General features: G+C 39.3%; 1 protein-coding gene across 1 annotated transcript; it reads left to right on the forward strand.

Annotated features, from left to right (window-relative positions):
- The first annotated feature begins 4,774 nt into the window (after positions 1-4,774).
- LOC121945342 (dysbindin-A-like) lies at positions 4,775-16,790 on the forward strand. Its single transcript, XM_042489471.1, has 10 exons — positions 4,775-4,925; positions 8,120-8,173; positions 8,623-8,673; positions 8,825-8,885; positions 11,268-11,400; positions 11,570-11,702; positions 12,142-12,164; positions 12,616-12,762; positions 14,885-15,013; positions 15,951-16,790. The coding sequence occupies exons 1-10, from the start codon at positions 4,870-4,872 to the stop codon at positions 16,202-16,204; spliced, it is 1,041 nt and encodes a 346-aa protein (XP_042345405.1). The 5' UTR covers positions 4,775-4,869; the 3' UTR covers positions 16,205-16,790.
- The last annotated feature ends 1,156 nt before the right edge of the window (positions 16,791-17,946 follow it).

The raw sequence follows: 17,946 nt of genomic DNA on the forward strand, positions 1-17,946 counted from the left end.
GACTAAGTAAGAGATGTATGAAGAGAGGTAACCATGGTTAAGTTTTTACAGACCTCTGTCATTGCTGTCTGTCTGCTGTTTACCTTTCTGAGGACTTTTCTTAAAGATATTGGTGAATGAGGCCCAGTGTTTTCAGACTGATAACATAAGTTCCTAAGGATTTTTCACTTAAAATCTTCACCCGGATTGAAGGATAGGTTCACATTTTTTAAAGGCCATCTTAATACAAGTGAATTGCTCCTCTGAACAATAAATCAGGTTTTACTCGCTGTAATTGTTGTTCCTGCTCATAGGAGTCATCTTTAGTGAAAGTGACATTAACCACAGTTCTGTGCAAAAACAATCTGATAATGAGCTGAAGATAATTTGAAGCTTTAGCAGTCTACATATTGTGGAATGTATATTCATTTATGTGACTGTGAGTTTTTTTTCTCACAATGATTTTTCCATTAGGGAGGGCTCTTTTAACCCTTTCAAACCTGATCAAATTGGTTTGATTTCTTTCAGAAATATAGGAAGATGGCAATGAGTAACAAAAGAAGAAACAACCAAGAAAATGGCAAGAAACTTGTAAAAAGTTCAAGATATGTGTGTGTGTGTGTGTGTGTGTGTGTGTGTGTGTGTGTGTGTGTGTGTGTATACAGTACTGTGCAAAAATCTTAGGCCACCATAGATTTTTTGTTTTAGAAAACATTTATTGCTTAGTCTCTTTATGAAGATACAAAGAATACAGAGAACATGTACAATGTTTAAAACAGCAATAAAGTCAAAACAAAATGGTTCCTCTGACTGAAGTCAATATTTAGTGTGAAACAAGGAATCATACAACCATAACAAAAGGTAGCTCAAACAATCAATATTGACATTTGGACATTTCTTGAATGCTACCTGGTGTAAATACACCAGATTAGTATGGTAAATCTCATAATGCCTGCCTAAGCGAGTTCAAGACATGCTAAGTGGAAAGGGAGGCCACAGTAAATATTTGCAATGTAAGCCTGATGAGGCTGTTTTATTCTGAAATATTTGCATTTTTAATACTGTATACTGGTTGTGTTTTAGTAAAGAGACTACTGAGAAATAAATATGTATGGTCCTTATAACCTTGCTAAAATAACAAAGTTCAAAGTGGCCTAAGACTTTTGCACAGTACTGTATATATATACTGTATATATAATATATATATATATATATATATATATATATATATATATATATATATATATATATATATATATATATATATATTACACATCAATAAAACAAGTCATTAAAAGTTCTAATAATTTTGTAACATAACATTACTTATGTAATAAAGATCATTTTAAATATAGTTTTCCTCTAGCTGTTCTCTTTGCCCCTAGACATTTTCTCTTAGCTCTTTTAAAACAATTTTCAAAATCTATTTCTTGCAATTTGTGAAACATTTCTGACTTGCGTTGTTGGGGCGACTGTGACTCAGAGGTAGAGCACATCGTCCTCTGATCGGAAGGTCAGCTGTTTAATCCCTGGCTCCTCCGGGCAAGCCACCAGTGTGTGAATGTGTGTGTGAATGGGTGAATGTCACAACGTAGAGTGAAAGTGCTTTGAGTGGTCAATAAGACTAGAAAAGCGCTATACAAGTACAAGTTGATCATTGCCCCCCCCCCATGATTTAGAAAGAAATCGCACCAATTTGCCCAGGGTTCAGAGGTTTAAATACTTGTGACAGGTGTCCGAAAGCAGCACAAGGAAAGTGATGAGGCTCCAGGTTTCAAAGGGTTGATGGACAGTGTGAACAGGAGGAGCGATAAGAGGGAGCTAAACCCTTTTTTCGGTGGACATGTGGGCATGTGAGTATCGTTTGAAGACAGACTTAGAAAAAGTGAAACTATCCTTTAAGTAGTCAGTGGCACGTAAGCAAAACAGAAACGTCCAACTGTCCACATGGACCCTGAGCTCCATCACAGCCACCAGGACCTGAGAGAGGCAAACCAGCTGCACAGTCACCAGCCAAACTGGCTTCACCAGCCTGCAGAGGATCAGGACCTCTCAAACTAGCGCTCTACTCAGTGGTCAGCTCTTATTTTCAAATAGCTTACAAGTAAAGTATACAAGAACAAAACTAGTTTGAACTGACTGATTTCTTGTTTTACGCCCACACTGTGGGGGCTGCACACAGATGTGTTATTTCAGAGTCTGTGTGGGTAAGCAAATCTGTCCAAATAGAAAGATGTGTGTGGACAGGCAGGTGAACAAACATAAAACACCTCAGTAAATACAGGTGACATGGTTTGATGAGGCTGTGTGATAAATGAGTGGATTCATCACCACATCAGATACTATCATGGACTCTGTTGAAATGTGAGGAGGTTTTAGGATTACTTCAGGTGCTATCAGGTGCTATTAACTTGCTCATAAGCTGGGGGGTTAAATAGAAAAGTGGTAACAAATCATAACTTTACTTTAAAAAAATGAAATTAATATTGCACATTTCTTTACAGTAAAGCCCCTGTGTGTAGCATTCAAACATGAACTAACTCTGGGGACTCTAAATGAATAGAAAAAATGAAAACAGCCATTTTTTGAGACAGCAGTGGGTGCTGTTGTCCTTTCTTCTGCCATCAAAATCATTTTTAGATTGTCATGATATTTCTACACACAGGAGCTTTAATAAAGTTATTGACAAATGTGTTTGTAAATTAGTTAATTATACTCTGTTCAGATGACATATCCTCTCGGTCAGATCAGTGCATTTGCTCACCAGCACGTTTAACTAACTTATGGTTTCCTCAGTACGATAAATTCTTTGTCAATATATTTTTTGAGCTGTTGTTTTGGTTCTGAGTACTTTCAACACAGAGCACGAAAGTTGCTATAAAAAGCAATATGATTTTTATAGGGAGGGCGAGGTCCATTTTTCTAAGCTTTCACACAGTGAGAAAAGGCATCAACCAATCACTTTGCATAATCCTCAGCCATTATCCCATTTTTGTAAGCCAAAACTGCAAACTGTAAGCCAAAACTGCAAACTCTATTACTCCTTTATTACCTTTTTAACTCCAAACTCTGTTAAAACTTTGCACAATAAGAGACATAGACACTGCAAAACTGTTTACCAGAGGGAACTCAAATTCTCACAGAGTAGTTCATAAAAAGAAGCTCCATAAAATAGTTAACCGTACCCTAGGCTTGACAAATTGACCTCAGACAGCTCTGGGTCAGCGGGATCCTGGTAGTCCTAAATTCGCATCACTGCTGTTAAATCTATTTGCTTAAAAACCTTTGATTGAAAATGCATTGTATCTGTTGCAACTTTGCATTGCTGCTGGTATGAATAGTTTTGATCTGAAATCTTTGCAGGCAGGTATTTTGTCTTTTCGTGTTAATAATTCATCACACTTCGGGTGTGGAAAGGCCTGTTGTGTATGGTTAGAGGACGTGCATAAAACTGTACTCAATGCAGTTGACTTTAAAAGATATTAATCCTCATTAGTTCAACGACAATACAAAAATGGGATAGTGTTTAAACTTACATAAAAACAGAAAACTGTGATTTGCATTTCCTGGGTTCTGGTAAGATTTCAGAAAGTTTAACACAGTTCACTTACACATACTACCCACACTGATGTGATACAAAGCTGGTTAAAAATTTGGGAAGTATCCCTTTAACATTGGCAGCTACATGATGGAAAATGCTTCCTTTTTAAACTGAAGAAGATGTTGGTTTTGCATGAGTTTTAAAGCTGGATGACAGGACTCCCCCCCTTAAAGTACACAATGCTAAGCAGTTTACAGACGATGTGGCTTCCTGATAAAGATTCACACTGTGTATGACGTGTGATTACTAGTTTATTGAACATCTCACTTATTCCCACTCACACATTCTAAAGAAGGGATGCTACATGCTGTGTGGGTGGAGCCACACAAAATGAGTTTCTGCCAGATTTTTCAATATTTATTGTAACATTTTTTTTCCTTTGACACATCTTGGCTAAATGGCCTTTCATGGAAAATCATAAAATGGGTATGTGGTCAATCCAGCTGACCATGTGCTGGTTTCAGCAGTCAAGTTCATTTGAAATGGTTTGGAGTTCATTTGAAAAACAAACATTTTTGTTTAAAACTACCACTTCATTGAACATCTGCCATGACTCTTCTAGCCGTCTTGAAAAATTTTAAGTGCAAAAATGTGCAAGAGATTTATGTTTTTTGCAGATACTGACATTTCATGTGGACAGAGTTTTTCTTTAATTTTCACAGCAGCCATGGAGCTCACTGATTTGAGTTCTCCAGCTGAGACTGAGGTCCTTCCACAGCAAATGAGTTCATGCCTTTATTCCTGACCGTGAATTTATGTTGTCTCATACATGTTAATGCATCTGTACAGTGTTACTGAAGTTGTTGTCAGTCAGTTGTTTTGTGTTATTTCTGTCATTGTGTGCTCATTTTACAGTAAGAGCAAACTCTGTCAGCCACAAGGAAATATGATAACATGAAACACATGAAACAGCAAATATTGGTGCAGCGACATCTAAGGTAACTGTAAAAAAAAAAAAAAAAAAAAAACCTGTATAAATGTGAATTATTTGAATTAGAATTTGCAATAAAATCACTTTGAATATTTATCTGCCGGGTGCATTTTTTCTATTTATTCTATTTTTTCTTTTCTTTTTTATTATAGTGATCTTAATAAACAGTCTATGGTGGAGCCTCAGTTTTAATCCAGCAGGTGGCGATGATGAGACTTTTTGAATAGCGACTGACAAGAAAATATAAAGCCGCAGAAGAAGAACAGACGGGAGGTTCCTGACAGATAGTATCAGCAGTGTCAACAGACTGTTTCCAGATGACAAAGATCAGCATATAAGAACAGAAGAGAGAGGAATCATGTTTGAGAACTTCAGAGAAAGACTTCACATGGTGCAGCAGGATTTCACCACCGGGTACGTCTGCTCTTTGACACTAAACCCACCGTGAGCCTCGAGCGGCGAATAGCATCATGTGATCATCCTAGACGTGTGTGCTAGAAGCTGTCACAGAATAACATGCACACCTCATGATCGAACACCAGCAGAGATCTGATAAGTAAACTAACTGCTACTACTACGCTGAAGTTCGCTTTAGATTCGTATCTTCCGATACGACTGTTAAGGGGGAAGTTAAGGGAAACCTAAGTTTGATTTCTGACCGAGCCTCTGTTTTTTTTTTTTTTTTTTTTTTGCTTCGACATATGAGGTCAAACCATAACTAGCCTGAGTCAGTGATATTTAAGTGCATCTGGTCCAATGTGGTCGATTGTTGGATGTGACTCCATCAATGAAATCTCCCTCCCTCGTCATTAGAATACAGGTTTCGCAAACCCGAGAGTGGCTTTATAGCGTTCACAGAGGAAGTACATGAATCTGTTCACTCTTCTTCATCAGAGATGCCCTCCTGGCACAGAGCACTCTGGGAAAAGCAGATCTGAGGCGAACTTCGGCTGTCTGCAGGCTCATTGCTCTGAAATGTTGCTGTGTGTGTGTCAGCTGAAACGTTCTGACACACACAGCTCACCTCCTGTGATTTTAAACAAGCGGTCTCTTACATTCACTGCCTCTGTCACTTTGGACAGTTTCCCATCGTCCTGTAAGCTCAGTCTCTTCCTGTTATTGCTCTCAGCTGACGGTCATGTGATGAGGTTTCAGCGAAGCCATCAGTCTGCTGTTCATACTGCAGCAGTGAAGGAGCTGGAAGCCAGTAGAAGCACAGATATCTTTCCAGAAAATGACTTTGGTAGAAGATAAAGGCCCCTATTAGAATATGACTTTGGTAAAAGTCTTAAAGAATCTGATATTTATTGTACTCAAGTGTCAAAAGATTTTTTTTATGATATTAAATGTGCTCAAGTATGGAAATGAAAAGAACAAGTAAGTGTTGGTAATAAAAAAGCAAGCAGTCAGAATTCTGAAGGGCTATGATGTTTGTTTCTTTGTAACATGCACCACCTTAAAAACTGAGCTTATATTACACTGAAATGAAGTCTTCTTCATAACTTTCAGGATTTAAAGAACAAAATCCAATTCTTCCTTCCCTCCAATTCCTTCCCTCCTTCCCCACGCCCTTCCTACCTTATTTTATAGTAATTAACTAAGATGCTGAGGGTAAATGTAAGGGAGTAAAAGTAAAAGTTGACAAAAACAAAACTAAATAAAGTACAGCTACTCTCAAAAAATACTTTGTCTTAAAACCACTGTGTAAAACCCACATCTATTCAAAAAGTATCAATACTGATACTGCGGACAATGTGCGGACCCAAATCAGATGTTCAGACAGCAGCATGCAGTGGACCCCTGGTTTCTTCTGTCCACTGTCCAAGTGTCCACACTGAACTTCAGTGACTGATGAGGCCAGGACCTTACAGAGTAGCTCACTACCATCTGTGTGGGCGTAACAGATGGCAGTGAGCTACTAAGATGCGATTGTAAAAGGAGTTAATTTTCACCCCATTGTTATAGATTCCCCCAGGGGTGACATTTTTCTATAGACTGACACGGATTTTTCCACTGGATTTTGGATCATTGCAGGAAATAAGCGGTAAACAAACATTATGATACTTAAATGTTTTGTTCAGCAGGATAATTTTCACGCATGAAAACCACTTTATGAGTTTTGAATCCTGGTGTTCAGCGTGGTTCAGCATGATGACGTTCTGTTGTCTCATTTAGACACTTGCTAGCAACCGTCTTTTTTAGGACACATTAAAAGCTTCAGAGTTCACAGTGGGGTATGCGCTGATCTTAGAACAAAACATGAAATATCTTCAGCTTGTGTTAACCACAGACCATATTTCAGGCTTTTAACCAAAACACATTGACATTGATAAGGGGGAACTGGAGGTGCTGAAATGCTGACTCATTTCTGGATTGTAGGAGTTTGATAAACGTTCCCTCTGTGAAAGGTTTGCCATGTTTGGCGATTAACATGGCCACTTCGTAGCTTGCTTTGGTGACGTTTTCATTTGCCTCACAGGCCTGCGTGAAGACTCACTGTTGAGAGGCCAAAGCTGCTTGTATTTGCTTCACTTTTTCAGCGCGCTGACTCCCTGTTAGCTTGCTGTATGCGTTAGCTTGTTTTGTTTGGTAGTGTCTCTTTACTTTGAATTCCGTCAACAAGGCAACAATCTCTTGACAAATTAGGCAAACATAATTGCTTCGACTTTCAGTGAAAAAATATTGTAATTCCCATCTCTCCTGGACGCAGCGGCCCTCACTGTCGACTTTCCTCTTTTTATATACAGGCCTACGGCAGAAATGAGCAAGAAGGGTTCACAGCGAGGTCACAGAGCCAGATAGAGTTAGAGTGGTACTGCCACTGTGAGGTGAAAGGCAAAATTGCATTTCGAACCTTATATGATTTAATTATCCTGTTTGACAGTCCTAGCGGGCCATAAATAATACATTATAAAACCGAAGCTGCGGGCCGCATGAAATCTGACCGCGGGCCGTGATGAGGGCACGAGAGTGAAGGAGATCTGTTTGTTTGTCGGTGTACGTGTGGACTGAGACAGCAAAGAGAGAGAGGCAATAGAGAGAGAGAAAGATAGAGAGAGAGGTAGACAGAGGATTACATTTTAAAATGAGGATCATCACATAATCTTGTTGGCCCTTCTCAAATTCTTGGTAGAAATGTATCTCCAGTCCTCTACACCAAACTTCAGTCAAAGAAGGGTGATGAACAGCTGTTCTTGCATGTCTGAATGACCCCAGAAGGTCATCGGGATGTCTTAACACCCTGTTGTGGACTAGATGAGACCCCCCAAAACACCCATCTCTCATGGCATCTTGAGCTGGAAAGTGTCAAAGGCTGACAATTTCTGTGGCTTAAAAGCAGAACCTGTTTGCAGATGTCCACTGGGGAGTCCAAACACAGTTAATTTAGAACCCTCTGTTAAATTCTCTGGGTTCATAAAACAGTCTCTCTTGACGTGTCCCCCACTTGTATAGGGAAAGTTGAGCTCTTGAGATCCACAGAGGGAAAATGAAAAGACCATGCCAAGGTAGTCCACTACAGCTCAGTGTATCACAGAAAGTCCCCTGGCGGACTAAACCTATCCTATCTGACCTAAACCTAGGACACCTCTCTTTGTCTCTTCCTTTAGCTTCAAGACCCTTGGAGACAAATCCAGAGACACCAAAATCCGGAGGAGACCCAGGTCAGCAGAAAACCATTGTGTGTGTGTGTGTGTGTGTGTGTGTGTGTGTGTGTGTGTGTGTGTGTGTGTGTGAGTGTAATTCTGATATAAAGGTATTGCTAGCAAGGTCAAACATTCTTCTCCAATGGCCTGCCAACACTCAAAACCGAACTGACAGCTCAGCCTCCACTCACACTCTGTATCATCTTTAATGGAGACATGTCACACAGTTTTACATTCACTTGCCTGTTTAGTTACAATTTGATCTCAACATCACTAACCATTTCACAAACAACAAAATAAAGGTTTATCAAAAAAACACTTTACATATCTGATCTGCTGCTGCCTCCACAGTGTCCCAAACACATGCAGTCTCTGCTGAAAAGCGTCCGCAGGACACCCTTGACGTCTCTGCCTCACTGTATTCATTCGTTATTCAAATTTGTCTGATTCTCCTGTTTGCTTCTCAGGTTTGAAGAGAGCTTTCCTCATTTCACTGCTGGACTGGACATCCTCAGCAGGTCTACACACACACACACACACAAACACACAAACACACACACACACACACACACACACACACACACTTCAGTGCATTTCCAAGCAGTGTTCATGTGTATAGTGGGTGTGTTGTGTTGTTGTGTGTTAATGGAGATCTGTGTGTGTCTGCAGGTATGAGGAGAGCTGGTTTCTGCTCCATAAAAGAACTAAAGACTGCGCTCAGGCTGCAGAGGTAGGAGTAACATCACTTCTTTAGACAACATTCATGAGTTACAGTATGTTGTGGGCTGGGTGGTATGCCTGTGTGAATGTCTCTGGAATTTCAAATAAGGATATTCTCAGCAGATGAACAAACGTACATCTTGTGGTGGCAGCAGGTTGACAAAATACTGTCAGACACCGGTGTGGTGAAGTGCTGGATAAACTTAAACCTTAGTATTTTAGAAAAACACTTCAGACAGAAATGTCAGCTCATTCCATTGTGTTTAAGTGAGCTAGGGGGGAGTCCGAGCTCAGGACCCACCTCGGCAAGAAAACACTTCTAGAGCTAAAAGGATTTATTAATTAGCCAATTGGATATTTTATCGGCAGATTTTAATAATCACTTAACCATTGAAGGAAGTGCCAAAGTAATAACTATTTTCTGATTCACGAGGATCTGCTGCCTCTCTGTTATATATCAGAATATTTATGGCTGTGGACATCTGGTCGGGCAAAATGAGACTTGAAGAAGTCGTTGTGGGCATTGAGACTTCTTTGATCATGGATGGAGCAGCCAGTAGCTCTTCAAATCCTTGCTACTTTTTTGCTCTATTTTCCTATTTTTCCGACTCCATGGCCCCTTCTCCTGAAGCACGACTTTTCTACGATAGAGAAGGACTTATCAACATCAGGAAAAAGTTGTGTGGGGTTTGGATTTTTTTTTTTGACTCTATATTTGTAAGCCCTATATCCCTGCTACTTTTTTTTGGGCTATGTTTTGCTGTATTTTTCTATTTTTTCGACTCCATGAAGCATGATGAAGCTCAACTTTCCTGCGATAGAGACATAAAAAGTAGTGTGGGGTTTGGACTGAATGCAGCAGACCTCAAGCTGTTGCACTGGACCTCTTTGGCAACCAAAAGGACCCAAGACTCTGATGCAAATCCACAAAATACACTGCAGGAATTGAATGATGCCATCAGCAGCAACATGCCTGAGCAACCAGATGGAATATTCATAGTAGCTGCTGATTTTAATCAACTCATCCTTCAACTCTAAAGCTGTAGCAGGATCAAGGACAAAAGTAATTTTTTTAACTTTGTTTAAAAAATAACAAATAAATCTACCTTCTATCTTCTAATAGTGAAATAATTAGTTGCATCCCTACAGCAGGCAGAAGTTTTCAGTAACATCTCTATGCTGTTGAATTAGATAATATCTGTCTGTGAGTGGTTTTCTATACCACAGAAACACTGTAGAGGGGGCAGTCCTTTTGTGAGAGCTTGGAGGTAGACTGCAGACTGGTATTAGGCTTGAGGAGTACATACCTTTTATACCGTCCTGGAATTTCAGCAGGGTGTACAGTATATAATGGTGAATCAGTGTGCGGTGCTAACTACCTCCCTGGATGGTGAGTTTTAAAATAGTAGTGGAGATTTTGTGGTGTTGCTACAGCTTTCCTTTTCATTTGGTTTAAAACCAAAAATAATGAGAGCGGACATCTTTCTGCTTGAGTCAGAGTTGCATGGCTGATTCTGCACAGGGTCAGACATTCAGTATGCTAGCATGTTATTACTTTTTTTTTTTGATGCGCTGTTTTTTTTTGTTTTTTTAATTAATCTTTTTTTATTAGGGATCAACAAATGACAACATTACAGAATTACAAGTGTTGTTCCCCTCTTTTTACACAAAACAAACAATAAAGTATGTCTCTGCATCGAAAAACAGTAGTTTTAAATCATATAAATATTGTTAAATATTTTTACAAATAAGACAATAAAATGAAACATGTAAATAATCTGGCTGTAATTAAACAACCAGAGTAAATGTAACCTAGGTTGACGACTAAGAAGGATAAGTAATTAAAAAAATATGAATAAATAAAAAACAAGTAAATAAATAGAAGAAAAAAAAACGGAGTGTGCATTCGTATGAGTGGTTACTATCTAGTAGGTGGCACCTTGTACAGTAGCCTCGGCCACCACTGTGTGAATGTGTGTGAATGTGTAAATGTGAAATGCCCTGTAAAAGGTGCTTTAAATGGTCAAAAAGACAAGAAAAGCCCTATACAAGTACAGTCCATTTACCATGTACCATTTATTGTGGACATGTGAGAACCATTATCTTGGCCAGGCAATATCATTAATAATAATAAAGTCATCATATCGCCCAGCTTAATGAAAATCTTTGATTATGTTCAGTGACAGCAGCTGTATGCATGAACAGTGTGAGTGTTATAAGTGTGAGTTTGTAAGTGTTTATTGTGATGGTGTAGCTCATATAAACAGCAGCTGTCCTCTCCACTCCACCCTGTCTGTCTGTGTGTGTCTGTGTGTCTATGTGTGTGTGTGTGTGTGTGTGTGTGTGTGTGTGTGTGTGTGTGTGTGTGTGTGTGTGTGTGTGTGTGTGTCAGGCAGTAGATGGGGACATAGTGATGCTCTCAGCACATTGGGAGAGAAGGAGAACAGCTCTAACTCAGCTCCAGGAACAGCTGCAGAGCTTGCCGTCCTTCATCAGTGAGCTTGATGCCATCACTGCTAACATCGGTATGGAGTCTTTTGGTGATTGTGTAAAACTTAATATGATCACAAAAGCTCTCTACTAAATCACTCTACTGAGCTTTGTGTGTGTGTGTGTGTGTGTGTGTGTGTGTGTGTGTGTGTGTGTGTGTGCGTGCGTGCGTGCGTGCGTGCGTGCGTGCGTGCGTGCGTGCAGCTTATTTGGAAGGTGACTTTGAGGAGATGGAGAGCAGACTGGTGTACCTGGAGACTCTGTGCTGTCAGTGTGAACAACAGACATTCAAACAACATCATAACAACCAACTAGAAGTCTACAAGAAGAAGAAGAGGTTTGAGATGCACAACGCTTGTTATTCCCTGGTGTTATGTTACGGCTAAACTCTCAGCTCTGAGCTTTTAAATGCTTTTTCATTTCCTGCCTGAATTCACTGGATAGACCAAAGAAGTCACATGACATTTTTTTAACACCATGGCTCACCTTATTACTGCTGTTGTAATTAGGTCAATTCCTTTTTTGTGTTCCGTGTGTGTCAGTGGGTGAGAGTGAATCATTATTAACAAAATGTGCTCCTAACACGACATAACTCAATGTTGATGCCCAGTGGCAACCCTACAAACAGCAGAACAAGACATGGCAAACAGCTGAGTCAAAAATGGCCAAACTCAGTGTTGGTCCAGGAAATAAAATCAAATCATAATAAGAATTCTTAATTGTCAGACGATGTTTGTGTTCTAACGGGAACTTGTGTGATGTTTGTCTTGTAACAGGAGGGAGCTGGAGGTGATGGAAGGTGAGCATCTTTACTGTCATCAGGCAACACATTGATCACTGCACAGTAATTATTACATTACTACCTTGTTACAAAGCTGTAGGAACGTATATTTCCTTTTTTGTAATGTCCCTATTATTCCATATTTGTGACAATGAATGTTATGGGATGCATAGACAAAATGAACCTGAGGCATAAAGTTATCCAACACCCACACCACCCATGGGAAAACCAGCGTCCCCTGTAGTTCTTCTCAGTTGCTGACTGGCTGATGAAGTGTGTCTCTGTTATTCCATGTCCATGTCTGTGGCAAGTGTGGCCTTAAGCAAATGGAATATTGATCGATGTCTTCATGTTGTAAAAGATGGTAAACCTGTTGATCAGGTGAAATGAAGACATGCTGACTAACACTGCCTTGAAATAGTGTAGGGATCAGAAGCTGCTCTAAAAGTCACGTGTCTTGTGTTTGCAGTGGAACTGCACTCTGAACATGCTCAAAAGGTGGCAGAGCTGGAGCAGGCCATGCAGCAGAAACTGAGAGAACGACAGAAAGTCTATGAAGAGGCCTTTAATCAAGACGTGGAGCAGTACCTGTCCACTGGACACCTGCAGCACAGAGGTACGTCACACTTATTTACAGCATCTATCTTTGAATTGCAGCTTGCAGAAGTATTCACCTCCTTGCTGCAGTTTTTCCTACTTTTTTGTTTACAACCTGTAATTTGATTGGATCTTTATTGGGATTTTTTGTTATGGATCTACAAAAAATAGTCAAAATAAGTTAAGTGAAATAATTCTGAAAATTAAAAAAAACTTTTAACTGGTATATGCACACATATTCAGCCTCTTTTCTTTAAAGCCCCTGAATAAAACCTGGTGCTGTCAGTTATCTTCAAAAGTGGCATAATTAGCAGGGAGCTGCAAGTCTGGAGTGAACAGTGTGACCATGATTACCCCGAGACATGCATGAGCACGCAAGTGGCAGTATCTTTAAACGTAATGGAGCAACCACAAGGTGCCAGTGGTGGGTGCAGAGTAATGGGGAAATTTGGGAAATCTATTGGCAGTTATGCATTATAATATTCATTACTATGTTTAAATTTGTATATTTGAAACCAAGAATCGTGTTTTTGTTACCCTGTAATGAGGAGAGGGGTCTGCCTGCAGGCCTCCACTGTGAAGACAGTTCTGGTGCAGGCTCAAGTCACCTGCACTTTCAGAACAGGAAATAACACAAAAAGTACAAAATAAATGCACGGAAAAATCAAAATAAAACCGTATAGACACTTGTCTTTGATTAATCTTTACTTAATTAGTCAACAATGTAACATGAAAACCATTATTCCTCAAGTGTAGATATTGATTTTGCATTTTGATTTTGCCTATTCTGTGTGCGTAGAATGTAACAGGGCTATTTATGCCAGTGTACCAACATATAGTATAAAGATTTAAACATTTTAAAAGTAATGCTATCTTATTTACATGCGCTATTGATTGTTTGCGTCAAAATGGGACATAAACTAAGCCCACGTAGCCCAGTGATATCAGTTCATTAAAAAAAACAATATTTTGGACAATTATTGAACAATCTCTCTCCAACACACACTACCCATTCATAATTTCCCTTTGAAGAATATACAGCGGCATTTTACTGGAATCATCTGAAATTAATATGAATTGACATCTGTGGGTATTTTATGACACAAGAAGCCGATGGTTTTCATGTTACATTGTTGCCTAATTAAGTAAAGATTAATCAAAGAAAACACTGCTTCCACTGTAAGTGTCTTTATTTTTTCCGTGCATTTATTTTGTACTTTTTGTGTTATTTCCTGTTCTGACAGTGGAGGTGACTTGAGAGTAGAGCCTGCACAAGAACTGTCTTCACAGTGGAGGCCTGCAGGCAGACCCTCTTGGAAATGAGCCCTTTTGATCCACATGGGGATTGGGTTCTCTTCCACAGAGTCTGCCATGTTTGACCACCATGTTTGTATGGTTGCACAGAACACAGAGGTTTGATTGGAGGGGTATTCAGTTGGTTGCAATCTGCAACCTCACCACTAGATGCCACTAAAGGCTCAGACACACCAGTCTGACATCAGAGAACTAGCAGTCTTGAAAGTCCGCTGCATTGCCTCACGTCACAGTTTCTTGGTCAAAAGTTGCACATAAACACACCAGCCGTCCAACCAGCATGCACGTTCCACGACTGCATGAGAGGAAATACCCCTCCACACCAGCAAATAGCGATAGTCTATATTTATCATTCAAAACGGGAATCCAGAAGACTGTGTGACACTAGTTAGCCACTTAGCACATTAGCAACACCATCTAATGTTAAAAGAACAAAATATATTCACCAACAACACAAACCATAAGGAAAGGTTAAAGAAAAGGCTAAAGAAAAACAAAACTTCCTTTAGATTTTATTTCTTTGTTTACATTTCTCTTTTCGTTTCCATCGTGAACTAAGCTGAACTACCAGTCAGAGTGATTTTATTCACAGGTGGCCTCCACCGCCACCGAGGCTTTGACGTGCTGAAATGGCGTAAAAAAAGCCACCAAGGTCGATGAGGGCCAACCGTGCCGGACACACCACAGCGACAAGCGAGTGGCCCTCGTTGCTGCTTAAGTTGTTTTAATGTAACTTTTCCTGGTGTGTGTGTGTGTGTGTGTGTGTTTGTGCCTGCGTGTGCTGCGTGTGCTGCGTGTGCTGCGTGTGCATGCCTGCATGTTGGCAGAGCCAACAGGAGCTGATGTGCGTGTTCTGGATCAGATGATAGTGACTAACATGTCAGACCAGCAGGCCTTAGATGACTTCCTGAACTCCAGTGGTGACGACATCAGTACTGGATCATCACTGACCTCAGGTAACCCACCAGGTAACTAACTGTTGTATAATATCCAATATCAATATCAAAGAGTTGTCATGTTGATATTGGATATTATATAACAGTTAGTTCCGACCAAGCAATTTGATTGGTCAAGAGAGTGAAAAAAATTAATTAAAGAGCTAAAATAATAGTACTCATTAAAACCGATAAAATGATAAAATGTCATTTTTAAAATATATAAATAAAAAATAAAAAGGAAATAGATAAAAATGTTAAAATAATAATAATAATTACAAGATTAGTATAGTGTCTGGTAAAACAGATTAAAATGTATAAATAGTCAATAAATAAACAGGTAAATACAATTAAAAGCCTCACTAAAAAGGTAAGTCTTGAATGTGACAGGCTGAACTCCAGGGGATGAAAATTAGGTTTTCAGTTGATGCTTTGTCACCAATACCCCTTTTGCTGTCAACATAGAACATTCCATTCTGGTCCCTGCAGCTGATTTTGAACTGTTCAGAGCATTTTGACCAAAAATAAATTGATTCAGAGCCTGAAAAGTTGGTTCTCAGCTGGAACTAACAAATAGCAGGTTTTTTCTTGACCTGGGTGTGTCACATTCTACAGTTTGGAAAGAGAGAATGGTGAAAGCAACAATGGAAAAGACAAGTGAGAAATCATCAGGAAAAAAAGAGCATGCAGTGATGACATTAATAGTTGGTCCATGCTTTTTTGGGGGGGTTATAAACAAATAGATGTAAAAATAGAACAAAAGTTTGCATCACTGTCATCAGTGTGATCTGCAGTCTTTCTGCTGATGACTTCCATTGTGCATTGTGCAACGCCCTCTGTTAAAAACACATCTTTGATTGAAATGGTTCCCCTCAAAACTGGTTGAAACGTGGGCTGTTTTGCTAGACAGCACCAGGGTTCCAAGTTCAAGTGAAATAAGAATTGTCTTTTCTAACAGGTCCTGACCTTGAGTCCTGCTCTTCTGAATCTTCAAGAAGTCAGATGAACCCTCCCACAAACACCCACGTGTCCACTGAGGAGACAGCGTGGGACCAAGAGGAGGACGCAGCCAGTGAGGAGAGTGGCGAGCCTTTGGTGCAGTCAGATGAAGAGGACGTTCAGCCAGATATGTCACTGATTGGCCTACAGGATGTTGGCACAGTGAGGGGCTCTGATGACAGTGACCCCACAGGGGATCTGCCCTCTGGGTAACCTAGCAACCAGGCCCCTCAAACTTTCTTCAAACACTGAGTTAACACTAACTCCTGGTGCCCTTCTGGTGCCATCTGCTTTAACTGGACACAGTTCCCATCTGTAACCAACATGAGCCAACAGTGCTTCTGTACTCTGACGGCTGGGCTCAAAAACTGCTTTTCAGTTTTATCATGAAAACATTAACACAAATAAATGTTCATAAAGTGTCAGTCAGTTATGCTACCTGACTGAGACATTGTCGATTCATTGTTGATTAATAAAAACCTTCTTGATGCATCAAGATAAATCAAAGCAATAGAGTAAGCACTTGACTTGTGTCCTTTGATATAAAGACTCTTAGTCTTAGTTACCTTATTTAATTGTGATTGTCTTCAAGGTATAGATATATATTGTACCTTGTATTTCCTGCATTCTGTCTTTGAAACAGCTGCAGGGACTGAGCCTGTACCATAGATGGAGCAGCTGGTACCAATGTGTACCCCTTTCAGTGGGGCGGTCTTAATGTACTGGTCTTGTCTTGTGGCCTTTATGACCCTGTTTAACATGTTGATCTCACAATAAAGTCGATCACTATCACTCTAAATGGTAAATGGACTGTACTTGTATAGTGCTTTTCTAGTCTTTTTGATCACTCAAAGTGCTTTCACACTACACTGTCACATTCACCCATTCACACACACGCACAATTGGGAGCAATTTGGGGTTCAGTATCTTGTCAAAGGATACTTTGACATGTTGACTGGAGGAGCCCGGGATCAAACCGCAGACCTTCCGATTAGAGGACTCTACCTCTGAGCCACAGCCACCCCAAATTTTTTTTAAATAACAGAGCAATATTCTATTATGCAACAGCTGTTAGAAATAATGTACTACATTGAGTCTCTTTCTCTTCTTCTCTTTCGTCCTCTGTGCTTCACTGTACTGTTGAAACCGATTAGAGGACGACCCGCTCTACCTCTGAGTGGAGGCTGTATTGAGTTTTTTCACTGCTTTACCTCAGTTGCACAGCTTTGGGACAAACTTCCCTCTCTGCAGCAGAAAAAAGAACTGTCATACTTTTCGTAACCATGGACAAAAATAAAAATAATTCAAATTTTATGCTTTAAGTATGCTTTTAGTATGTCGTCCAAAAACAGATAAAAATGTCATAGTGTAAGATGTTGTCAAAGAAATTGTGAAAAACACAAATGTATAGTATGTTGTTAAAAAACAATCATAAAAGTGTCATAGTATAGTATCTCATTAAAAAATCCAAAAAAATGTCCTAGTACAGTATGTTGTTTACAAATCATCAAAATGTTATACTATAGTATGTCATTAAAATATGAGAAACATCATAGTATAGTAGTTTAAAAAATCCATCATAATGTCACAGTATAGTATGCCGTTTAAAAAAATCCAAAAAAATCAATCATAAATTACTATGTCATTAAAGAAGTTATGTGAATTAGTATGTCATTAAAACAAACCCAAAGTATGTCCTTTTATAGTACGTCATTTAAAAGTCAGGAAAACGTCATATTAAGTATGTCTTTGAAAAAAAATCATAAAAGCCATATAGAGATATAGTATATCTTTCAAAACAATCAGAAAAACATCATAGTATAGTATGTTGTTCGAAAAAATCATTGAAATGTTATTGTATGTCATTAAAGAAATCATGAAAAATGTCAAAGTATAGTATGTCATTAAAGAAAAATTATAAAATGTCATAATAGGCCTATAGTATGTCATTAAAA

Source organism: Plectropomus leopardus, chromosome 7 (assembly GCF_008729295.1).
Source record: "Plectropomus leopardus isolate mb chromosome 7, YSFRI_Pleo_2.0, whole genome shotgun sequence".
NCBI classification, from domain to species: Eukaryota; Metazoa; Chordata; class Actinopteri; order Perciformes; family Serranidae; genus Plectropomus; species Plectropomus leopardus.

Excerpts from the sequence above, each read along its gene's own strand:
- LOC121945342 (XM_042489471.1), top strand. The coding sequence starts at position 4,870 with ATGTTTGAGAACTTCAGAGAAAGACTTCACATGGTGCAGCAGGATTTC. Across the intron at positions 8,886-11,267 it reads ACTGCGCTCAGGCTGCAGAG|GCAGTAGATGGGGACATAGT; the intron begins GTAGGAGTAACA and ends TGTGTGTGTCAG. Across the intron at positions 11,703-12,141 it reads GTCTACAAGAAGAAGAAGAG|GAGGGAGCTGGAGGTGATGG; the intron begins GTTTGAGATGCA and ends GTCTTGTAACAG.